At 42.4% G+C, this 25,900-nt stretch overlaps 1 protein-coding gene across 2 annotated transcripts in view; it reads left to right on the plus strand.

The window, feature by feature from the left end:
* The first annotated feature begins 417 nt into the window (after positions 1–417).
* Positions 418–25,900, plus strand: part of ttyh3a (tweety family member 3a) — a 32,434-nt gene continuing 6,951 nt past the window's right edge. For both annotated transcript variants that reach the window (XM_015948625.3, XM_015948624.3), the window contains exons 1-12: positions 418–647; positions 1,038–1,209; positions 10,890–11,059; positions 12,522–12,633; positions 12,762–12,982; positions 17,913–18,008; positions 18,392–18,464; positions 19,160–19,235; positions 22,441–22,496; positions 23,703–23,795; positions 24,999–25,091; positions 25,460–25,596. In XM_015948625.3, the coding sequence (XP_015804111.3) occupies positions 1,084–1,209; positions 10,890–11,059; positions 12,522–12,633; positions 12,762–12,982; positions 17,913–18,008; positions 18,392–18,464; positions 19,160–19,235; positions 22,441–22,496; positions 23,703–23,795; positions 24,999–25,091; positions 25,460–25,596 (1,253 nt within the window). In that variant the 5' untranslated portion in view covers positions 418–647; positions 1,038–1,083. The remainder of the gene's footprint in view (positions 648–1,037; positions 1,210–10,889; positions 11,060–12,521; positions 12,634–12,761; positions 12,983–17,912; positions 18,009–18,391; positions 18,465–19,159; positions 19,236–22,440; positions 22,497–23,702; positions 23,796–24,998; positions 25,092–25,459; positions 25,597–25,900) is intronic.

Here is a 25,900-nt window from a genome sequence, read left to right on the forward strand (position 1 = left end):
TTTGAAGCTCATTAGTTCCTGGTTCCCAGAGCAAGTTAATTCGGTTTGTTCTCTGTTTCTCATTCTTTAGTTTTAGTTTTAGCCTGTGATGCCTTCAGTGTTTCTAGTAAATTTTACACTGATTAAATATAATGTTTAAACCTAAATATTATTCCACTCTTGAAAAAAGTAGACAATTTATATTATTGTTTGTAAATAAACATTACTTCAAGTTTTAATTTGGTAACAAATTATAGAAACTTCCCATCATTAGTTATGATTTTTCCGACACTCCTGAAACCTCACATTGGCTCTACTCTAAGGAGCCGCTGGATGGCGCTGCAGGGTCGCTTTTGAGGCGCGTTGTGTTTGAGTCGGGCTGGGTGAAACCAACTGCCAGCTGGGTGACTGTCGTGATGAACAGTCGCAGTGTTGGCTCCAGCCTCCAGCGGTGACTGGATGGAGAACTCAGTCGGAGCGGGCAGTGTGAGCTTTTGCGCTGGAATAAGTCTGGAACAGATGAAGCGGGACGCTAGCAGAATATAGCAACGCGCCGACCAGAATGTCGAGTGGAACAAAAGAGACTACTTCCTTTTTCTCCTCCTCTTCGCGTCCGGCGAGCAGAACAACTAACTAGCAGCTAAACGCTAGCTAACATACATTTGCGGGTAATATAAACAGCTTTGAAGTGCGGCTAGTGTTAAACTGTTTTAAAGCTTTTGAGTTTACAGTTAATATTAGCAAACTGCTTTAGCATGTTAATCAACGCCAGCCACAGTAAAGTAAAACCGGCAGGTTAAGAAGGGTTAATAACTCGCCTAGTTTAGTTTGTCGTTTCAAGTTAGCTCTTGTTTTGATCTGGTGCTCACTGGTTCAGAACGGGGGGTGTAGTTTCAGCAGCTAAGGCTCGTTCTTTGGTTGAATTGAACATATTTATCGTGTAGGACTGAGACTGGCTGTGAAACTTTGCCGGGTGCTTGTATGTCTACAGCTAATGACTCGCAGCGTCTGCACTCAGACAGGGACTGAATGAAGTGGGTTCCTCTTCCTGTTTACAGTTGAAAGCATCCTCACTTGGGTGGACGATTCAGATTTTTTCTCGTCATGGCAGCCGTGGTTGGATTCTCTCCACCATGGTGGGTGAACCTGCTGCACAGACTGCCCCACTTCACCTTCAACTTCCAGCAAACAAGCAGTGATTTCCGACCCGAAGAATGGACATACCAGCAGGTAAAATCAGTACTGATGTGTTTTTTTTTTATTTCAGGATTTACTCGTTTAGATCTTAATCCCTTAAAAGCATTAAGTTAGTCTACAACCGGTATGTGTTTTATTAGTTACAGGTGACCTGTTTGCACCTGTTTACTTCACCTTATGATCCATGTCACCATCTGTGCGGTATGAAGCTTCCTAGGCCTGGCCTGTCCAGACATTAGCCAGCTGGTGTGCAGTCAAAGCCACACAGCTGACACAAGCAAACTATTCTATTCATTTATTTGTTTTTAAATTTGAATCTGATCTTGAGCTTCACACCAGACTCACACATGAGGAAGTACCTCAGCAAAAACAAGCTGATATAAATAACTACTCACATTAGGCTTTTTAACTGGTGTCAAGGAGGAGTTTGAATAGCCTGCTAAGCAGCTAAGACTGGGGGATGGGCCACCAAAACAATATAAAATATGTATTATTAGTGAGGGTCATGGTATACTGCCAGTTGAAATTATTATAAGACTGATTCCAAATGTTTGACACAAAAATTAAAAATGTGATTATTACCGTTAAGAGGCACAGCTTTCAGATCTGTTTCTGTTGTCCTCATTTTAGCTAACTGTTTACTTCATTCCAGTCATTCTACAGAAAGTTTTGTATTGCAACACATTCTGTAGAAAAACTAGTCTCATCTGATTACTTCACCAGCTGTTTGCTAAGCAGGAAGCACATTTATTTTTGAATAGAGGGAATCATTACCCATTCCTGGGTTCCAGGGGAGCGCTGTGAGGTGACGTGGGAAAAGACAACTTGCATTTTCACAGGCGAGTTCACAAGATTCCTAGTCTCCATTCAAACTGGAAATGATACAAGTCATAAAATGGAGAAGTGAAGCTTGGTTCTTGAGAAACTGGATGACGCTGTCACAGATCTGAGTCGGTGTTTTTACAGCTATGCTAGGTCTTGTACAAGTATGCAGGCTTGAAAACAGAAGTCATCTGAGGTGCAGGACTGCATCTGTCCATGTTTTGCTTAAATTTGTGTAAGTGGGTGTTTGATATTTGCTGTCAGGACTCAGGATTATATTAAGTTAGAATGATGAGCCAAATTTGCATTTTAGATAAGCCTATCAAAGGAAATGTTGGCAGAAAAAAGCTGTAATTAAACTATTCAGTATTTACTAGCTCTGCAGGTTATAAGCTGGGTTTTCTGGTTATTGGAGACGGCTACAGTTTGTAAAACTATAAATCCTAATTAACTAAAGTTAAGGATACTCTGTCTGCATCTTCAGCAACTCATAGACAATCCATCTTTTTGAGCATGCTGCTTTTCTTCTGTAACTGACAAAAACTAAACAGAAATGTCACACAAAATGGCTCATCGTTGGGGCTTTTTACAGCCTATTAAAGACCGCTAATTATTGTTAACGCAGCTCTCCCCTCGGGCTTAAGGAGAGGACTCAACTAGCCCAGATGGCCACGCTGTCGGCGGAGCTTATTATGCATCTTAATGATGCAACCTTGAGTGACTGGCGTGTTTCCGTATGTCAGCACTACTCCAGAGTTACAGAGCATTTGTGCAGTCATTTCTGCTCCGGGCTGAACTAAATAGAGCAGAGCAAGTACAAAAGCCAAGTCATCCAACTGTGTCTGATCAGCCAGTCTGCCGCTAGTGTGTCACAGTGGATCGGGAGGCTTTGTTTTTAGGCCTTCTAATTTGTTTGACGTCTTTTTCTTATACTGAAATGAATCAGTTTGTTATTCACTGCATTGCACTGTTGGGGGTATAAAACAAAACAAATAGAACAAGACAGTTTTTCTGTTGAGTTTTGAACACAATAAAAGTGGATGGGATGTGCCTCGGCCACATCCTCAGGAGGATGCAGCAAAAAGGGAGACCCTCCATCTGACCTACATACTGGATGAAGAGATGCTGCTGGCGCAGAGATTTAACCATCACTGTACATCACTATACTGCAAGTTTTAAAATACTGTCACAGCAGTGACCGTGGTGGTTGAACGTGGAATATTGTTATTGTTTCATTTTCATATCTTCTCCTCCTTGTTCTGTCACTCAGCATTTGTAAACTCGTTCTGATTTTTGCCTGGAACATGTTAGATGTGACAAACTCTGTCTGATTGCTTCCTGCCTTACATTAAGAGTTCACGAAATGAAGCAAATGCTACAGATATATATGTTCACTTGATGATTATCTATAGCTTTCTTCTACTATCACAGCTTTTACTCTTGAGATGGTGTGGCCTAGTTGAATGAGTGTATGCCCTGTGAGATCAAGGTTCAAATCAGCGGTCGGGTCATACCAAATGGGACTCAATGCCTCCCTGCTTTAAGGGGTTGAATTTGGTGGTTAAACCACCAAATTGTTCCCAAGCGCAGCCACTGCTGCAGCTCACCGATCCCCACGGGGATGGGTCAAATGCACATCAGTGTGTGATGACTAATAGGACTTTATGTACCATTGTGGTGATGTGTTTTGCATCTAGAAATAAACAAATCCGGTTTTGATGCTGATTTCTTATTTGTACACAGATCTGATATGCCAACTTGGATTTGTCTCCAATAAATGTTCACATTTTTATTCTCTGGTTTCCTGATATTTGAACATTGTTACTCTGATTGGCCAACAGCAACTCTGCCACTGACTCAATTTGCTGTGCAACGTTGATGTTTTATCTCCTGAAATAACACAAGCCTGGAGGAGTTCTGCCGTGTGTTGGAGTTGCTAATGGTTAGCTTCTACTAGTCGAGACTTTCTGTGCTGTTTCCTGGACAACAGCCTTCCTATCGCGCCTCAAGATTGGTGAAACCACGACTGTTAAGTGAGAGTGTGACGTAGATCTGTCAGGCGTTTCAAATCCTAGAGTTTCACCTTCTATTCTCTATTCCAAGCTAAAGCAGGAGATGGGTGTAGGAGACTATTTTCATGTTCAGTCTGCATGAAAGACTCAGAGTGACTGATTATAATCAGAAATAATATTTTCAGTGTTCCAGACCATTAACTATTAACCGGTTAAAATAATTTTTGATTTTAAAAGTTCAATGTGGAAGATGTGTTAGAAAATCAGCACTTAGCACTGGTGAGTTAAAGGGACCATATCATGCAAAGTCCACTTTTTGGAGCCTTTGACCATGCTATATTGTTATTTAACTCATTCACTGCCATTGATGACTAAAGCCGTCATTTGCATTTTTTTACTGTGTGGGCATCGGAACGAGCCTCCGCACCGTGAGAACATACATGTCAGCTCTAAAACCGATCTTCATCCGCATACGTCACACGAAGCACAGAAGCAGAAAATCCATGTGTTAGGAGATCGTTTTGGGTCGCTGCTGTAAAAAAGGTGAGGCGCGAACCGGAAAAGCTTCTGCCGATCACAATTCAACAACGGATTATGAAAGAACGGATAAGGCTCAAAATGCTCAGATTCTTCCTGATGTAAGAGGTGAGTCTACTCTTTGATTTGTTAGTTTTGGTGTTGACATCATCCTAGCGCGCAACGTTCTGTGACTCATTGAAAATGCTGACAGCGAAGGGCTTTTGTGATCAGGAAACGGCTGGCAGTGAGTTAAGCATGGAAAAACACCCCATAGCCGTTTTTAGTTTCACACATGTATTTTCCTGTCTCGATCTTGAATCCAACTATGTCCGACACAAATCATCCAATGGTTCGATTAATTACATTCCTCAACAAAATAAAAAATTCTGATTCAAGGCTTTGTTAAATGTACGCACGCACACCACAGTCTGAACACATTTTACTGACACTCTGTGGTAATCTAGGTGCTGTGGAGGAAAAGCGATACCAGCAAAGTAGGGCTGCAACAACGAATCGATAAATTCGATGAAAATCGATTACTAAAAGCGTTGGCAACGAATTGCGTCATCGATTCGTTGTGTCGCACAACTCTTCCAAAAGCGCCCCCCCCTTCCCGCCCGCCGTTGTGCGCAGACCAGAGCAAGTCAGATCAGCGCGAGGGAGAGCCGGCAGATCAGCGCAAGGGAGAGCCTGCAGACTTTGTGCTGCTGCGAACCGGTTCCGCATTGTTGCGCACCGATCCAGGCAGCTGCTTCCAGCACACGGTCCATTCTCAAAGTGGCGCAACCAAAAAACTATAATTAGCACACGATCGTTCTTGTCTGCACATGTTCTCTATTTTCTGTCTTATTTGTGCCTGAAGCTTGCTACTGCGGAGCTCATCACCTGTGCTGTGGTGATGTCACCTCACGCAGCATCGAAACGCGCTCTGCGCTTTGCGGTCAGAAGATGATCTGCTCAAAAGTAACTGATGAGTTGAAAAGGTAAGAATCCAGGCGACAGATTTTCTGGAGAATTATGAGGAGATGCAGGAAGATGAGAGACAGACAGGACAGGAAAATAGTTAAATAAAAACAAGAAAACAAAACAAAGTGTTGAAAAGTAAAATGTTGGTAGATTTATCTCCACTACACGTTTCTACCTGTATAAAATAATAAGTTACACACGTCATATTTATACATCTGATACAATTCAGATCACCTTCAAAACTCAGTCACACACCCAGAGCCGTTTCAAGACATTTTGGGGGCCAAGGCAAAATATACCCCCCCCCCCCCCCCCCCCCCCCCCATAACTGGGCTCCCCAGAAGCCTCTGTGTAATTCATACCCTCTCCAGGAGTATTAGTTATACGGTGTTTATAAAAGCCCCTCAGACATTACTGACATGTTCTAATATTATCAGATGAAAAACTAAATAATCAGACATGCTGTCTCATCTGCTTCTTTTCTAAACTTGCAAAAAGTAACAAAACCATTTGAAAGCCGCTATTTGTGGATTCTCTGAAAGTTTCCATGGAGTGTGTGACAACTTATTTTTTCATTGATCCTATCGTCTAATCTCACAGCTGAAACAAGCGTCCTTGATAATCTGTGCACAGGAAGCTTACCGATGCTGTAGTAAAACAAAAGGTATAATAATTTATTATCAATAAAACCTTGTTGCAGCACTAAAGCATAAAAATGAGATTTTGCATTAAATATGCAAAATATTTACATATGAATTGTTTTAGAGCCCTTTTATTGGCAGAATCTGATATTAATTTAGTTCTTACAAAAAATGGGTCCCAACATGGTTTGTGTGGCGTTGCCATAGTGTGACGTCATAGGCACAGATCCTCTGTCCTCTTGTTTGGAAATGGAAATATGGTCACCCTACATTAAACAAACTGTCCACCCGGGCTTTTGCACTGCACAGAGACGCTTCGCTGCCAATGACTGAACGTCAGTTGAGAGTCAGTCTCATGCAGACTAACCAATGAAGAGAGGGCCTCAAGTTAAGACCATCTCCTCATTGGTCAGTCCACACGAGGTGGGTCAAAGGTTACTCTGGGCGGGTTACGTGTTGTCAGGCATTCAAGTATTGAGTATATTTACTGCATATTACAGTAAAATATTCTGTATGTGACCATATTATGGTGATCCTCGGGTCGTGATGATGGAGCCCTTGAATATTGTTGCCCAGGGTACAACAAAGTGTTAATCTGGCCCTGGTTCAGCCGTCACATTCCCGCAGAAACTGGTTGATCACACCGGGGCCAGACTACTTGCATGTGGTTTTACAACCACAATGTCCTCGGAAGCAAAAACGCTTTTAAAAGGGAGGGAGGAGTCCTAACTGTTGCTGCAGGCGTGTTGTGTGAGAGTGCAGTTATTTACTGGTTAATATATTTTTGGGTTCAGTTGCTTTCATGTGGCCTAATGTGAGTCTATTTGGGATCATTGGAATGATCAGCAGCATTTCTTGATGTGACTTTATGGCAGTTGCCCAGGGCATCATCGCAAGGAGGATGGCATTCATTTACTTTTGTTTTATTTGGTATTTTTTCAGTCATTTTTGGAAATAGTGATCAATTTTGATTAATTCACAGCCTATGTTTAATTACATTTAAAATAAATGTTAACAGATGAGATCAAACAAAACAGATGAGAATTGCCCTTAAGCTGTTTAACTTGGACCAAGCATTTTAGGTCACAGATAGATGTAGCTTAGGGTCTCTGTCTATACACCTTATAAGACAATTTAGGTGATGGCATGTTGTTTTTCTGCTATTGAACTGTTTTCTAATAATGTTGTGTTAAATAAAGTGAAGGAAGGAGAGAAATAACGTTTCCCTAGCAGTTTTTAAAAATTTCCCAATGTAATCCGATTAATCGATTAATCGTGTCGAGACCCCATCCGATTAATCGATTATCCAAATAATCGTTTGTTGCAGCCCTACAGCAAAGACACAAACCATTGTAAAAGGCAGAGACGGTCCAAGGTTTGGGATCAAGAGTAAACTATGAGCAGATTGGCTAATGCTAAAGCTAGGTGGTGTCACATTCACAGTCAAGTGGGGTTCTGAAAAAAGCTAAACTAAAGAATGACTAAACTCAACAAGTGGAAGAAAACTCCCCACTGAGCCATTTATTTGTGGATGTCTGCAGCCTGCAGTGGTATGGAGCAGCTACCTGGACAGGAATTTTAGACACAGCCGAGGTTTTAAGGGGATCCGTTTTGGTGGCCTGAGGATCGGGTCTCTGCTTTTTTGCAGATGATGTGGTCCTGTTGGCTTCATCAGAACGTGATCTCTGGCTCTCACTGGAGCGGTTTGCAGCAGAGTGTGAAGCGGCTGGGATGAGAATCAGCTCCTCTAAATCTGAGATCATGGTCTTGAATCGGAAAATGGTAGAATGTCTTCTCCGGGTCTGCAGTGATGCGGATGTTGTAGCGGTCTGTCATGGTGAAGAGAGAGCTGATCCAGAAGGCAAAGCTCTCGATTTACTGGTCTATACGTTCCTACCCTCATCTATGGTCACAAGCTTTGGTAGTGACGGAAACAACGAGATGGTGGACCCAAGCTGCCGAAGTGAGTTTTCTCTACAGGGTTTCTGGGCTCTCCCTTAGAAATAGGGAGAAAAGCCCGGTCATCCAGGAGGGGCTCGGAGTAGATCTGCTGCTCCTCCACATCAAGAGGAGCCAGTTGAGGTGGCTCGGGCGTCTGGTCAGGATGCCTTCTGACGTTTGACATTTCAGCCTCATAAGTAGGGATGGGTACCGAATTCGGTACTTTTTAAGGTACCGACCGAATTCCATAGTACCGACCGAGCACCGATTCACGTCATTTCAAACGGTGCCTCGTTTCGGTACCCGTCCTTCATAACGAGAACTTGCCAAGACAGTTGCGCATGCGCAAGAGCGTTATGTCGCCGGTCCCTGCGAGCCAGTTGTAAACAGAGCAGCATGGCAGAAAAAACGCACGCTAAAGCTTGGGTTCACTTCACTAAATGTGATGGGTAACTGGGTGATGAAACCAGCGACAGACAACGATCTAAGTGAGACATCCTCATCTTAATCTGCTCCAGTAGGTAAATAAAATGTTTAAGATAACGTTACCTTGATATGTTAGCTTCCGTTTCGCTAATGGTGCGTTCGCTTTTTCCTCGGAACTCCGATTTTCCGACTAGAAGAATATGAACGCGCTCTAAAGTTTGGCTTTACTTTACTAAATGCGACGGGTGATTGGGTGAAGATAAAACCAGTGACAACGATCTAAGTGTGAGGCATCATCGTTTTAATCTGCTCCAGCAGCTAAATAAACTGTTTAAGATAACGTTAGCTTGACATGTTAGCTTCCATTGCCACCGTTGTTATCAGCTAATGGTGCGTTCGCTTTCTCCTCGTAAATTCTAACTTCCCAGTCGGAAAAATCAAATGAAAAAGGACGGAAAAAGAAATGAAGATACACAGTAAATTTATTTCACAGTAAAGATGTTTGCTTCAGTTTAATTATCAGCTTATAAAACTACAAGGACGATGTTAAAATACAAACAGTTGTATGTTATTTATCGTGATATTTATCAAATATGGTTATATATTGAGAAAAAAATATATTTAATTATAAAAGAGAATTAAAATAATAAACACTCAAAAGTATCGAAAATTGGTACCGTTAAGTACCGGTATCGACTCGTAGGTACCGGGAATTAGTACCGGATCGATTCAAATGTCAAAGGTACCCATCCCTACTCATAAGTTAGTTTTTTTTTTCATCATGTTTTTAGCAGCAGACCACAGTCTCGTTTCATTTGAAACGTTGTCAAATTGAATATTCGATCAATTGACAGAGGATTCGATAGAATATTTGAATACTAAATTATTAGATTGCTGCAGTCCTGAATCCAAGGGTATGGTTTCCAGGTAGAAGGCATTGCTTACAAAAATAACATATTTAATAAAAAAATTTACATCTCAATAGTGCCAACAGTAATATTTGATCATGTGTTGTGCGCATTGCTGGTCTGGAAGGTGTAAAATTGTCAAATACAGTCCTTTTAGATGGACTGAGATAATTATCAGATTTTGTTGATTGCAGCTTTGCAAATGTGCATTCATGGCCAAAAATAAAGTTAGCTAATGTTATTGAAAGATTGTCTTACCAAATTTGGATGGCTTGTGCTGAATTTTCTTCACCAGGATCTCTATCAGCACCTGTTGGCATAAAACGGCAAATCCTATGTATTTTGCGGTCTTGTGTTGTTAAAACTAATGGTGTGTATCTGGCGTTGCGATCAATATCACAGTACAGGGTAAATAATCTCGTACATTGTGATTCTAGCAACCAGGAAACATTTGAAAGTTTTAAGACCGACTTTAAATGAAAAAGTCAGATCAGACGATTCAAAGACACGTCCGGTGTTCCAGCGAAGCCTTGTTCTGTCAGAGGGAAGGCGGTAAACACTGCTGCCACCTAGCACTCGGAGTTTGACCCTCATCACACAAAACAAACTGGGTCAATGTTTGCATATAAATACTTAATAATAACTCTGATACACTGCTTTTAAATGGCAAGGATTCATTGTCATAAGATGATATTTTGTGATATTTTATTGCATTCCTCCCTAATTAAAACAATCACAAAATGTAATGTTTTTTATTAAAGTGTCAAATTGTTGGGACACTGTAACTTAATTCTTCTGCTTTGTGGCTGTTTGGCTGCCTGCCAGATAGTAAAAAACACATTTGTTTAAAAAGTTGTGATAACATTTTGATCTCTCTGTTGTTGATCTCTGTTGCCCACCCCCGATGCATACATTAGATATTATGCCTTTTGTTTAACAGAATCTTTATTCGTAGATGATGTTAAATCTCAGCTGTGCCATTGTTCTCTGGTTAATGCTGGGTAAAGGCTTCTTTAGGTAACCCGTACACATTTCTGGTTAAAACACACCAATAAAGGCTTGTTTGGGTACATGATGCAGATATTCAGTGATCATGTTCTTGTAGTCGAGAGGAGTCAGTTGAGGTGGCTCGTGCATCTGGTCAGGATGCCTCCTGGACGCCTCCTTGGTGAGGTTTTCCGGGCACGTCCAACCGGGAGGAGACCTAAAGGTAGACCCAGGACACGGTGGAGGGACTATTAGGCTCTCACCTGGCCAGGGAACGCCTTGGGATTTCCCCGGAGGAGCTGGCCCAAGTGGCTGGGGAGAGGGAAGTCTGGGCCTCTCGAGACTACTGCCCCCGCGACCCGACTCTGGATAAGAGGATGAAAATGGATGGATGTTCTTGTAGTGCAGTTTTTCTGTGGGACACTGAGGAAGGCCATTATCGTAACAGTAAAGCTTTTAACTCCCAATAACTTTGCTCTTCTTTCCATCAGTCCATCCTGCTGCTGGGAGGTGTGGCGCTTGCCTGTCTGGCTCTGGACCTCCTTTTCCTGCTCATCTACTCCATTTGTCTGTGCTGCCGGCGGAGCAAGAGCGAGGAGCAGCCCAATGCTGACTGTTGTTGCACAGCCTGGTGCGTCATCATTGCAACACTTGTGTGCAGGTGAGTATAAACACACTGGATGGGATCCAACTCCTCAGTTTAAACAGCCAAGCATAATTAGCTCTCATGTTTAATGTAACCCTCTCCTTCAACATATTTGGAGGAAATGCTTCAGAATGAAACTCCGTTATTGTCCGATTTCAGGTGTCGAATTGTCATTGAAAGCAGGTTTTTGCGAAGGCAGCTGGAATTTCACATGATCTGCAAGATCTTAATCATGAAGAAGTCCACTTTGCCAGCCTCTTAACTGTGTGCTTCTGAGCGAAGCATCCTTCTGGACCAATTGGTGTCCTACATCAGCAGTTATTAGGGGAGTGGGGAGAAGCAACTTTTATTTTCTGCTGATTTACTCTTTCCTTCGCCTGCTGACGGTGTACATGCTAGAGTCGCCTACTGTGAATTTACACAAATTCTGTTTATTTTTTGTCCGCATGCCAACGGCAGCCTAGCTTCATTTTTAGTTTGCTGTTTTTAATGTTTTAAATAGAAAGGTGTGAGAATTGACCATCTGCTCATGTTTTCTGGCCCTGAACTCAGCGTTTGTTTCCTGTTTTCCTCCTCCTGTTGATGGGCCTCCAGAGAGCCATCAGTTGATTCAGAGGGACCCGACGAGTACAAGAGCTGCATTACAATCACGCACAAACGTTTTACTGAAAACAGGAAAACTCCGATCAAACATATCCGTGCTTTTGTTCTTTTACACCGCCTGCATTTAAAAAGCCACATTTCCTACACAGTGGCGTTATCTTGATGCTGTTTTAAAATGTTTTCTCAGCTAATTTTCAGGTATTTAATTTTTTCCACAGATACGTCTTGCAGCTTGTTTTCATTAAACAACCTTTGTTCACTTAGTTCTCAGAAAAGTGAGAAAAGTAGAGATTAGCTGCCGTTCAGGACGACGGAGAACCTTCTAGCTAAACACTGTTGGACCGACAGTGGCTAAAAAGCTGTTTGAAACAAGAAGAAGGTTCTAAAATCTCCCAAGAGCAACACTGAGGGGCATCCATGCTCTTGACAGAGATCTTCTTTTTTGGTTTGGATTCTCTGCAAAGCTCTGAAAATCTTTCCTTTCCACTGACTAAGGACTATGGAGTAAATATGTGTACAATCATTAAGACAAAGTCTTCATCATTTGTGAGCATCATCATTTTTCTTGTTCGTGTACATCTTAGTGTGTGAGTGGAGGCTCGTCAGAGCCCGCGAGCGCTGACCTGCTGCCTGAGAGCAGCCCTTTTCAGCCAGAGTGTGGGTTTGGGGCATAGCTGGTCCATTCCTCTGTGTCTCCGTGGTTCTGTAAGGAGTCTTTCTGCTGAAGCTGAAAGGAGCCTGTTGACTGGGGTGTGAACTGACAGGGTTAAAACAGAGTTCACACGCCTCTCACCCAGCCAAGCTTTCCCACTCATTCGGTTTTCTTCTCTCTGTCTCACCCCTCAATCCCTCCTTTTCTTTTGTCCTGCCCCAGTGCTGGCATTGCTGTCGGTTTCTATGGGAATGGAGAGACTTGTGACGGAGTGAATCGAATGACGTATTCCCTCCGCCATGCTAACCGCACAATCACTGGAGTGAAAAAGCTGGTAGGATCAAGAAAGCGAATTACACCAGCCTATTTAATAATTCATCACCGTTCTTTCATTAGAGCTCTGCAGTGAGTCCCTCCTTCTCTAAACTCCATCATGACCTTGTTGGTGTGTGTTGGACCCAGGTACATGACAGCACCGCATCACTGAACCAGACAGTAGAAGACGATCTGCAACAGCTTGAGGGCCAGTATGCTCAGCATGCCGACTACCTCTCCATCATCCATAAGCTGCAGGGCCAACTGGACGAGCTGGTCAGACAGATGGGCGATATTCCTTTCTGGGACAACCACAAGATTTCCCTGGAAGATGTGGCTGTTAGGATTGAACTGTATGACTGGTACAGGTAAGACCGTAGTAGTGAACTCCGCACACTGGCCACTGACTGAGGCAGCAGCACAGAAACTGGCTGAAATATATCTTTGTTATGCAGAATTTTACCACTGATTCATTGTTTCTTAGTTCTGTAAGTAGGTCAGTTTTATTTATATAGCACTCATCACAGAAAGAAAATCACCAAGTACTTCACAGAGATCAACAAAACAAATCATAAAGTCATCAAATCATCATGATCTTATAAGCAAAACAGCAAATATCATAAAATTAATTACGATCAGAAAAAAGTCATGAATTTATAAAATGATCATAAATATAATTAAACCAAATAAAAGACGCTTCTAAAGATGGGTTAAAAAAGAAGAAAACACTTAATATTTAGGTAAAAGCGGCTTTTGAAATGAGATCTTCAGCACATTTTAAAGGTGTCCAGACTGTCATTACTACCTAAGGATAAAGGAAGATCAGTCCAAAGTCGAGATGCAACAGCCTGGGAAGAGTGATCACCTCGACTTTTATATCTGGTCTTTGGAAACCCGGGTGTTATCGTGTTTATTTGTCACTGAGCTTTGTGAGGCAGTGTGTTTTTTATTTTATTTATTCAACAGGGGGGGAAATGAAAACAATATGCATATCAACACAATCCATCTGAATGAATAGGAGCAGATGGAGCATATTCTAAATTATCTGCTCCTTTTAACAAAATAAAATCAGTGTCGTTACAATCCTGTTCTACATTTCAGATGTAAACACATTAATTTTTTTTATCACCTGCCTGATCTGACTCTCAAACTAAAATCACTGAAACTACTTTAGTTTTCATTTTCATGATTACTTAAAGAGGTCCTTCACTGAAACCGTTTCGTACTTGTTATTTTTGAACGTGGTCGGCTACTCTGAGTTTTTCATGCAGACTAACCATGAAAGTTGTTGTTTTAGCATCCAGGAAACAGCAGAGAACTTCTCAGCTAGTAGAAGCTAACCATTAGCATTAGCAACTCCACAAACAACACAGCAGAACTCCTCCAGGCTTGTGTTGTTTGTGGAAATAAAACATCAATGTTGCTAAGCAAATGGAGTCAATGGTAGAGTCACGTCGTTGTTAGCCAATCAGAGGAGAGATTTCCAAATATCAGGAAATAAGACTCCCAAGTCCTGCCGCCTGAAGCTACTTTCTCCTCTTGCTGAATTCTCCACACTGATACAGGCGCACCTAAGTCGCGGGGGCAGCATCCCAACTAGGGAGTTCTAGACCTTCCTCTCCCCAGCCACCTCCACCAGCTCCTCTGGCAGGACTCCAAGGAGTTCCTGGGCCTCTTTGAAGATATACTTTCTCCAACATGTCCTGGGTCGACCAGGGGGCCTCCTGCCAGCAGGACATGCCTGAAAAACCTCCCTGGGGAGGCATCCAGGGTTTGGGCATCCTAACAAGATGCCCAAACCACCTCAACTGACTCCTCTCGATATGGAGGAGCAGCGGCTGTACTCCCAGTCTCTCTCAAATGTCCAAACTCCACACCCTCAACACCACGGCTGCACCTAGAAATCCTGTCCGTAAATGTTATGAACAAGACCAAACTAAACAAAGGGCAGCCCTGGCGGAGTCCAACCCTCACTGGGAGCAGGCCAGACTTACTGCCGGCGATGCAGACCAAACTCACGCTCCTCTGGTACAGGGACTGAATGGCCCTTAGCAAAAGACCATCCAACCCAAACTGGAGTGCCCTCCACAGGGTGCCTCTGGGGACACGAGCATAAGCCCCTTCTCCAAATCCACAAAACACATGTGGATTGGTTGGGCAAATGGTTAATCTAAAGGTTGAATATGGACCAATTTAGTAAAAAGCTATATATTTTTTAAAAATAATACTTCCATGGGGTGTTTAGAGGTGGGCAGAATGAAAATGCAGTATTTTAGTTAAAAACTATATATATATAATTTTTTCTGGGTTTTATGTTTACATCTACCAGCCAGTAGAGGGCACCATTGTGGGTTGCAAAACAGTCTACTCGGCACAGCAAGTCTGGCACTGTGGGAAATGGCGGACTCTGCAAGTCTAGCTGCTGCTTCTGAGCCCAAAAAATGTCATTATCCTTCTCACAAGAGGATCGACCATGAAAGATCTAAAACCAGAGTGAGTTTATGTGATGTCTACAACAGATGGACCCCAAAAAACATTTACATACATATCAGCAGCGAACCTGGTATCCCGACGACTGGAAACCTTGTTTAATTGTTGCAACTACAACCTCCACACACTAGGGGTTGTACGAACTAGTCGACTTCACGGCTCTGTAGTGACTTTTTATGCCTGTCATCAACTAGTCGCTGTCACGTGATAATGACTGACAAGATGCAGTCCTCGGAAAAGACAGCAGGTGATGAGCCCCTGCGCGTCTGGATCGAGGCGGAGGCGACGCGCTGTGCGGTTCTGACACCGGCGGTAAAACGGACATTTAACCAAACTGTGACCTTTTCCCTCTTGCAATTTAACCTTCCCCTCACCCCCCATCCTAATCTTAACCAGTTTGTGCATGCAAAGCTCTGATCGTTGACGTGCGCTCCAGACATCTGCGTCTTGAGCACCGCCAAATCAGGTGTCACCACCTCAAAAACAAATTAAACACGCGATCGTTCATGTCAGCTCATTTCCTTTCATGTTTTCTGTCTGTTATTTGTGCCTGATGCATTTCGCTGCTGCGGAGCGAGGCGCATCACCTGTTGTCCTCCGGTGACGCACCCCCAAGATTCCACTATCTCCACTCCGCTCCGCTCCGGCATGAACTCCGCAGCAAAAACGGTCCCGTTGTAGTCGGCCGGCGAGCAGCGGCACTCCGCTGGTTTTGCGGTCGGTAGGTCTTTTAGAACTGCAGTTCAAAGGTAACTCATGAGGTGAATATATATGAACCCAGGTAGCAGTTTTTCTTTAGGATTGAGAGGAGATGCAGGCAGATAATAAACAGACAGGACAGAAAAATAGTCAAACAAAAACAAGTTAGGTTTTGTACCTGCTGTTGCAACAAACAGACACCATTGAAGGTAATCACAAGTGAGGAACAGAAAATGAAAAAATTATTTTAATGTTTAGAGCAACAGGAACTCTGAGAGACTGCAGGTGCATCAGTGAGTCTGCGGCTGCTGCGCAGGGGGAGGGGGGAGAGGGCTGAAGTAGGATGCAGAAACTACCGTTGTTAAAAGAAATGTGTTAACTTAGAAAATGTGGGCGCAATTTTAATTGTCAAAAACTCCAGCGAACCTACCGACCCCCCCCCCCCCCCCCCCCCGCTGCTTCCGGCGTATGACGTCATCAACGACTAGTCGAAGTCGACTCGACTTTCATTACTTGACTGTCGACTTTAAAAAAAATAAAGTCGTGCAGGCCCTACCACACACTAGATGTCGCTTTGGTGTTTGTGTTCCATATTCAACCTTAAAAACACTTTTTGAATGTATTTAGTGACCCTGAATTAAGTGACCTGTCCATTTGAGCCCTCATTTGAGAGCAGTCAATCACCTATTGGCTCACATCAGGTGTGTTGTTACAGTAGCCCAAGAGCAGCAGGATGGATGCCACTAATAGAAGTAATTCAGGTAGAGGGCTGGATATAGTTTAAAGCAAATGACTCAGATCTGTCAATATTTAGTTGTCAACGCCCCGTTTCTGTCTAAAATAAGCGGCTGAGTGTTTTTACCTGCTGTCAGTTTCCAGTAGCTCCCCCTGCTTCCTGTGGGACACATTCGTGAACAACATCAAAGGATGGTTTTTAGGGATGTGAATCTTAGAGCAACTCACGATTTGATTCTATTCCGATTCTTGGGGTGCTGATTCGATTCGGAATCGATTATCGATTCTCAATTTAAATCGATTCACAATCAGTATTAACAAAGTGTCAGCTCCAGGATGAACTACTTTGTTGTACACATTAGTTAAAGCTATGGGACATATTTATTTGACTTAAAACTGGTCATGCTCCAAAAATGCAAATTTACAATGTAAACTGAAGCGATTCTAAAACTGTAAACGGAAGCAATCTTTTGACCAAAAGGCAACATTTATTTTTGCTTACCTTGTAAAATATAACAAATCTGTAGTTGCCTAACAGTAGCTTTGAAAGTAATACGGTCAAATACTTTTCAAGTATGTGTAGAAACAAGTTACATGAGTAATCCTGAGTACTCATTTATCAACTTAGAAAATAAATATGAGAATACCTCAAATTTCTGAGTATGGAAAAAAATACATTCAATGATCTCAATTTATGGGACCACAAAAGTAAACGGAGTACTGACTCTCCTAACTAAGATCAAAAAAGTGCATCTCAAACCTGTAACATGCCAAATATTTGAGTTCTTGGAATCGATTCTGAATCTTTATAAATAAGAATCCTGATTCAGACTTGAATCGATTTTTTTTCAGCACCTCTAATGGTTTTGTTTTGTTGTTGTGGTTGTTGTATTCCTCTGGCTGTTGGATCACAGTAAGAATGGCTGAATTAATCTAATTTATTTCCAACTGGACCACAGGCTACAGAGGAACTGACAGTGAGCTTTTCAGTGTATTGTATATGAAACAGATCATTCATTATCTTTAGTTTACCAGTTGTTATGACTCCCAGGGCCTCCACGTGACATGGTGCACCATGAGTGCACCACTCTGAGCAGAAACGAGTGTGTGGACCATCGACATTACTCATTGAGGCAGATTGCAAAGTGACCTTTAAACCAATGATCAAGATGTATCTGCTGTTTAAACCGTTTCCCTCTGCTCTCAAAAGCCTGATGCCAGAGGGTGTCAGCAGGTTTTCTGACTCGTGGCAAAAAGGGCTTAAGACTGAGGAAGTACATTTCCTTCAGATGTGCATGTTTTATCCTTAGAAATGGCTCGTTGCACTGTCATTTGACAATTTGTTAAATTGTTTTATGGCATTTGTCTCTGTAGGTGGTTGAGCTACATATCCCTTTTGCTGTTTGATGTCCTCATCTGCCTCCTTGTTCTGTTTGGCCTCATTCGCAACTCAAAGGGAACACTTATAGGGTGAGCCTCATCGTGAAATAATCATTAGCTGAACAACGTAAGCAGAGAGCAGTGATGCTGCATCAGCCTATCTGGTTCAACTCCATGTGTCTGTGTAGTTCTTCCTTTTCAGTTTTACTTATGGAGGAGAGAGAGGATTTTACACCTTTTCCTCCTCCCACCACTGTTTAACACGCACACACACACACACACCATCAAATTACCTCTTAGAAAAAAGAACCAGTTTCATTTGTCTCTTTTCAAAATAACAAGCACAGTTTTTACTTCTAATCTAATTTTGCTGGATTGAAGCTTCTTTTAGAAAAAAAATCTGTCTTCATCTTTCACTTTTTACAGCATAGCTGCAGTTATAGGTGTTTGTTCTCTCACCTCTTGTTTTCTAGAGTGTGCATGTTTGGTGTGGTGGCTCTTATGATCAGCTGGGTGTCTCTGGGGCTGGAGCTGGCTGTTTCTGTGGTAAGTTTCCGCAGCAGGGACTTTTCCTGGTGTCCAGCTGCATTGGTCTGTTTTAGCTAATGTGAAGTTAAATAAACCAAATGATTATTAAATGCCAGTCACAGCTTTACTTAAATGTTGCTTGTGACAAAAACAAAAAACACATTTCATAGGTTACTTAATACAGACTGGTTGTTATGAGCTGTCTCATTGATTGCATCTGTTGTTTTTCTCTTCGTTCGGCTATTTCCACAAATCCTCAAGCCTAATGCTAGTGATTAGGATGTGTGATGTCAAACATAATAACTGTGATTAGCGTGCTATTGTAGGAGAAACTGGAGCAAATTGGTTAGTTTGTCCAGAATGAAAATGGCTAAAATGCAGAATAAAGCATCATAAATCCAGGCAGTTTTTTTATTGCTTATTTAATTTAAACCGACATCATGACGTGGTTTGTAAATGTTAATGAATGCTAATCTTTATTTATGCTATGTTCACTACAAGGATTTTACTCCCATGCTGATGACTCACTCTTCACATCTAAATGTGACGGCTTTATTATTTGATTGCATAAATGGTTGCTCTCGGCTGAGATCGAGGCAGATTGTTGTGTTTTAAACCTCCTATCACGTAAATTCACATTAAATCAGAGGTGTTTTATTATGTCTGATTTATGAATAAAACTGTCATTACAGCGAGGTGTTCTTGTCTTTTAGAGCACTAGTGACTTTTGCTTTGCCCCTGATGTTTACGTCACCAAAGTGGGGAAACAGCATGGAATCATCAATAAAGGTGGGATGGGTTCTTGTCATTCTGATGCGACCAGCAAATATTCAGCTTAAAATGATAAATTCATCTGAAATATTACCAGGGATGTTGCGATGAATTATTCAGGGTTACTTTTCTCCCCATGGGTCTCAATACTTCAATTGTTGGGCTGTAGCAAGAAAACATGCTAAAAAGCTAGGCTTGTTTTTGTGCCTGCCATGGCTGCCTCATCCGTGGTAAGGTCAGGAGGGCAATGGACTGTCTTTTTAAGCAGCACAGAAGGCTTTTTAACTGGTTTTAGTCATTTCCCAAGCTGGTCCATAAGGAGATGTGTGTCAGAAGGAAAAGTGCCTGAGGCTTTTGGGTTGGTGAATGACTGAGAGTGGAGCAGAGAATCAGAGAATACCGTACACTTCCTTCTCTTTCCAGCTCTCAGAGACAAACTGTACTAGAGAATAACACACACCGTGTCTGCTTAGTGTCATTTTTCAACAACAGCTTAACAAACAAGCTGTTTCCGGTTCTCTTTTATAAAATATGATAATACAAGCTGAATTCAGGTCGTCAGCTGGAATAAGAAACGGTGATTTCGGTGAAACGGTGAAGGATTTGTATTTCCTTACCCCGGTTTCACACTGGAAGCATCAGCGGTGCGGAACGGCAGCGGAACATCACTGCTTCAAATAGAATCACAGAGTGGCCAGCCTAGGCACGCTAATGGCTAGCCTCTCCAATGCTAACACCAGCCTATCCATGCTAATAGACAGCAGAGGGAGTGTTTGAACCAGTCAATGACTAGCTGAGGGCTGCTAGTCCCTAGAGTATCTAGTAGTAACGCCGGTAAAGGTGCCATTTCTCAGTAAGCAGCGCCAGCCTCTCAGTTACCGGCGCCAGCTTATCATTAATCAGGTCGGTAGTTTGCTTCAGAATTTACAAAGCCTCCTGCTGCTGGGTAGTAGTCTTAATTTTGGCCCCCATACCGCGCCATACAGTCCTAGAGTTTCACTGATTATTTTCTACAGGGTATCTGCGGGTCCTTAAAAAGTCTTAAAAAGTCTTAAATTTGCTTTTCCAAATTTAAGGCCTTGAAAATCCTTAAAAATGACAAATAATCCTTAAATCCAGTTTCCAAAGGTCTTAAATTACCAAAGACCCAATAAACAAGATTATTTTATTTCTATAAAAATTTTCGTGAATTTCTAGTTGGTGTTCAGCATTTTTTGTGTACGATGTTGGCGTAAGTGGAACCGTACACATTCAGTTGGTTGTGAGAGGGGGCTATTTTTAGATGAGCACATTAGCTGGTTAAGCTAGTGGGAGCTTGCGCCATGGGGAAGTGCAAGTTTAATGGTAACTGGATGGCTAATCCCACGTTCACGACGTGGTTAGCATCGGTTCCAGGCAATAGCTGGAAATTATAGCTTAAATTTAATTTTAAAAATAGCTTAAATTTGGTCAAAGTGGCCTTAAAAAAGGTCGTAAAAAGTCCTAAATTTGGCTCCCTTAAACCTGCAGATACCCTGTTCTATCAGAAGCTAATGCAGGAGTTTGTTTTATTATGACACCAAATTTATTGCATCCTCTCCTGGATTTGTTTACGTTAACATCAGTTGGTTCAACAGCTCTGTTGTTTCTTATTCTACTGCCTCATAATCTCTCTTTCACTAGATTGTTTCATTGCAAACCTACCCACAATGATGAAAATGATCTCTTATCTGGGATTTTCACATTTCAAACACGTGTCTAAGCCACCAGACTTTAGTCATTAGTTTACTCGGAGGGTTTGGCGGAAGCTACTTTGCTCTCGCCAGTTCATTTACAAAAATCTTGCAGAGCAGCATGACTGGGGTGTCAGTGACTGAAACTGTATCTGAACATTTTATTCAACAAACTTTGTGACGAGAGTCAGCTGTTGTAGCTCAAAAGACAATCAGTTTGATCACAGGTCAGAATCAGGATTTTATCATCAGCAGAACTGTTGCTTCTACATGGAGTGTGTAACTAGCCAGAGTTGTTTTATTTGTGTCATTCTGTTATTTGAAGTGACGTAATAGCTGCTCCCGGCCTCTTGATGAGGCATCAGTCACACAACTCGGGAAATCTGCTCTTCCTGATACCAGCGGCCGAGGGTGGACAGCGGCTTGTATGTTATGTACTTTATGTGTGGAAGCTCTCTGTTCAGCTATGTCTGTGTGCGCGCGTGTGTGTGTGCGCGTGCACGCGGGGGGGGGGGGGGGGGGGGTAAAAATCTCCTGACTCAGCAGCTAGCTTGAACGTCACTAGCAGCATGTGTCGGGTCACTGGTGGCGTTATCACAGCTTGGATTTGTGTGGCTGTACTTTTGAGTCACGCGCTCACATACAGGGTTTCTCATCCACTCTTGCTGCCGTGAGCCAACCGAAGTGGGTGGGATAAATCAAGTGCAAGTCCAAACCCCTGATTATTGCAGTCTTGTTGGGCTCATTGTTCACTGTGAGCAGCCTGCAAGTTTTAGTCTAATTCAACAACAGCGATGATGTAACCGCTCCTGGATGTTGTTTCATACTATTCCTACACCTCTCTGTTTGTTTTTGTGTTTTATTTCATTTTGAATCAATTGAAAGTTTATTTTATGATGACGCTAGGTTTACCCACTTTATGCTTTTGAAACATTTCACTCTGGAGATCAGGATCATCAGCCACACAGCTGCACTGAAGCAATTACGAAAGCACAGCAGTAGATAAGAGCTAATAAAATGTGCCGTATCTTCTGTGGAACAAAAGTGCAGCGAAGGAACATGTGAGAGAGCAGGAAATACACGATCACGCTCAAGAGATAGCAACAGAAAGTGAGTCACTCCTAAGGAACATCAGTGTTTAGCTCTATTCTTGAGGCGTTTGTTCCGTCTGCTTCACTTTTAATTTTTACCTGCACTCACATTTCTTCTGGTTGTTTAGAAGGCAGCTTCATTCACCCTAAAGCGTCTTTATGATCGTTCATGAACATTCAGATACATACTGTGATCTTATACGCATGCCGGTTTACATTCCTGCTACCAAAGCAGCCAGTAGAGTGGCTTTGTTTCTCAACATGAGTTTGTGTTCTCAGGTTAATTTTAGGATAATAACATTAAACACGTTTGGTAGAATAAGCGTGAATTCAGAAACAGTAGAATGAGTATTTGTATTGTTGCAGCAATAATGAAATATTGTTTCTTTAGCTTCACTCATCTGTTTCTGTTCCTCCCAGAAATCCTGCGGTACTACCTTAACTGCAGTTCAGAGCAAAGCAACCCTTTCCAACAGGTTTGTTACATTTACCACTAATACTTGTTGTGCACCTGTAAAGCAGGGATGTGTATTTTTTAAATTCTGGCGATACGATACATATCACGATACAGGGGAGACGATACGATATATCACGATATATTGCGATACATTCAGTCAGACGTTACAAGCAATTTATTTTACTGAATTTATTGTAAGAATGTTCAGTAAACAGTCCAAACTGATGCGTAACATGTTTAACATGAGGTATCTGAACCATGAGGGAGGGATTTACATTTCAATGGTGGAAACAAATCTCGTTGCACACTGCTGCCAGCTAGCGGGTGGCGATTGAATTGCACAAAACGAAAAGAAAATACGCAAATGTTTGCATGTAAATTCTTTCAAGAATTAGATACACGACTTTTGAATATCGATGTAATAATCACAGGAAAAAAATCACGATATATTGCCATATCGATATTTCCGATACACAGCTTTTGAATATCGATATAATATTGCTGGAAAAAATATCACGATATATTGCCATATCGATATTTTCTTACATCCCTACTGTAAAGGATTGTTTTTTCTGAATTAGATCTGTATGTTAACTGTACCATACCACTGTATTATACGCCTAAAAACGTTGTAGCTTACGTGAGTTTAGAAATTTAAATACATTTGCCAGAAACATTTTCTTTTGAGTCTCGAAATTCTTAAAAGTAGCTGATTCATTTTTAGACACAATGATTCATTTGAAATACGTCGTAAGGAACAAATAAATGGCATGTAAAACAAAAACAAACCTCCTGTAGAAATGGTCAGGTACAAGAACTGGACTGAAATAAAGTAGAAGGCGTTGTTTTGAAAAAAATTAAAGACCTTGAGAAAGTGTGAAGAGTTGTTGATCAACGCTGGTCTGAGATTTAAAGAAAATCTGCCTTTTATGAAGTCAGACATAAAACAAGCCTGGACCTTTGCATTCCTATTGTGAGACTGACTTCTTTACTGGACCTTCTACACTTTATAATTTAAGCCACATGAATAAGTCAAACCTTTCTGAGTGCTCCTGAAGCCAAGTGCATGTAATGCTGCTTCAGATGTATATATAGTCCTTTCTGCAAACTCATAAAGCATCCGTTTGGCCAACACGAAAACAGCTGCTCAAGGCCTCTAATCACAATTTTAGACTCAGAAATCTAATAAACTTCAACTGTATTCCTACTTTTATTCTTCCTCTAGATGCTTTCTGGAGGCCACAAAGCCTTGGTGGAGATGCAGGACGACGTGTCTGAGCTGCTGCGTTCTGCCACCAGAGAATACAAACAAACCAGGGTAAGCTCCCTGTTAGCACAACCACCACGCTACAGACTAGCTAAAGCTGTTAGTGGCGACCCTGAATGGGACTGGACTGACCTGCACCTGTCTGCACAAAGCCCACCTGGGACTCGCCTGCATTATAGCTGCCTTCACTGACACGCGGTGCTGTGCTGTTGTGCAGCGCTGCGTCTTGCTCTGTGTTGACAGAAGCATAAACGAGAGAACTGAGAGGTATTTTCCTCGTCACGTGCTCGCACACAGAAAATCACCGAGGTTGTTGAAACTTTTCTCTTTTATCAAACAGTCGGATGTGTTCAGCCAGCGCTAGATAGTTGACTAAGGGAAAAATGACAGCACTATTAAAATGACCCTACAAAGAAATCTACAGCCCCCTTCAGACAGGCCATGAAAAACGGAAATGTTCCGGAATCTGTCCGTAAGACCTTTGTGTTTGAATACAAACATCCGGATAACGTGTTCCAGAATTTATCCGGACGAAGCCCCTAGTAACAGGTCCGGACTTGTTACGGACAGGGTGGCTGCTTCAGACTGGTGAGGTAAAGATCTGGACAAGAGGGAGGGGGAGGAGGAGGGGACCGGGGGACGCTGTGCGCACCTAGATAGCCCGCTGCTGTAGCATGCGGCGAACCACGGCAGCTCGCCTCCTACGGTACCGCCTAGACGCGCGGCGGAGCGCTTCACACCGCTTCAGTGATTCCTTTAACCATTGAGCTTCATCATCCAGGTCTCTTATGCCTCTTCGTGTGCGCAGAATTATGCTTAAGCGCCTCGTGATTTTTATCTTGAAAGGCGCTATAGAAATGATATTTTCTTCTTCTTCTTAACATAAGTCCGATTCCCCCCCACCAGACCCCACCCCCCGCCGCCCTCAGACATCTGGAACTTTTCCCTGCTGTGTGAACGCAGCCGACAGGACAAGTTCCGGTACAAAAGTGGTGTGTCTGAAAACACAGTTCCGGTTAAAAACCGGATTGAATTGTCCGCAAATGTTCCAGAATGTCTGTCTGAAAAGGGCTTACCTTTCAGCTGTAGTTGCTGTGAAAGACCCATTCATGATGAATGTTTTCCTTTTGCATTTTTAGCAGAAATGTGTCTCTAAGCTGATTCATTTTACTCTAATACCCTTTCATGGTTTTTCCTTGTAACAAACTGTGATTTAACACACAAATTGAGTGTTTTTCTTCTCGTCCATCTCAGGCGACTCTAGAGGACATTCAGGGCGTTCTGAACACCACAGAGATCAACCTCCATCAGCTCACTGCACTGGTGGACTGCCGCAGCCTGCACATGGTGAGCACAGATGAAGAGATGCTGCTGCAGCGTTGCTCTGGTGTGATGGAGAAGGGCTTCATACTGACATTTTTAAATGGTTATAAAGAAACAACTTCTGTGCATCCTTGTCCCAGTGGAGCTAACTCTACAGCATTTATGAAGCTGGCAGAATGTTGAGCAGCTGATTGCTTTTCCTTCAAGGATTGTTCCCCAGCGGCGTCCAAGTGAAAACGTGCGAGTGGTTCACATTCTGCACTAAATTTCCTCTCCTGCTTCAGAAACCGCACTAATAATTCATGATAATCGGGATCTGTTTCGTCTTACGTATCAGTTTTCCCTTTTTTGTGTTGAAATGTTGAAAGGTAAAATGCACCTGTGTTTTGTAGGACTACGTCCAGGGTATGACGGGTCTGTGCTACGACGGGCTGGAAGGCCTCATCTACCTGGTGCTCTTCTCCTTCGTCACAGCTCTCATGTTCAGCTCCGTCGTCTGCAGCGTGCCTCACTCTTGGCGTGGAAAGCGGTAAGTCGTCCACCGTCCTCGTGGAATACACAGCATCTTGTTCAGGATCGTGAAAGGCCAGAAGCTCTCGTGCCATGTTTGAATTCAGGACTTCATCAACACTGAGAAATAATTCAAGAGACTATTAATTATTCATGGAGATTTCTGGAACTTGTAAAGCTTTTATGCTTTTTGGTTCATCGCAGGAACAAAGCAAACTCATCTGGGGGGGGAATAAACAGGAACTTTGTGGGATTTAGTTTTTTGTTGCTGTTTTTCCTTTGACAGCCTCAAAAGGCTCCATCTGCCTCCTCTAGGAGATGAC

The sequence above is a fragment of the Nothobranchius furzeri genome, chromosome 5 (assembly GCF_043380555.1).
Source record: "Nothobranchius furzeri strain GRZ-AD chromosome 5, NfurGRZ-RIMD1, whole genome shotgun sequence".
Lineage (NCBI taxonomy): Eukaryota > Metazoa > Chordata > Actinopteri > Cyprinodontiformes > Nothobranchiidae > Nothobranchius > Nothobranchius furzeri.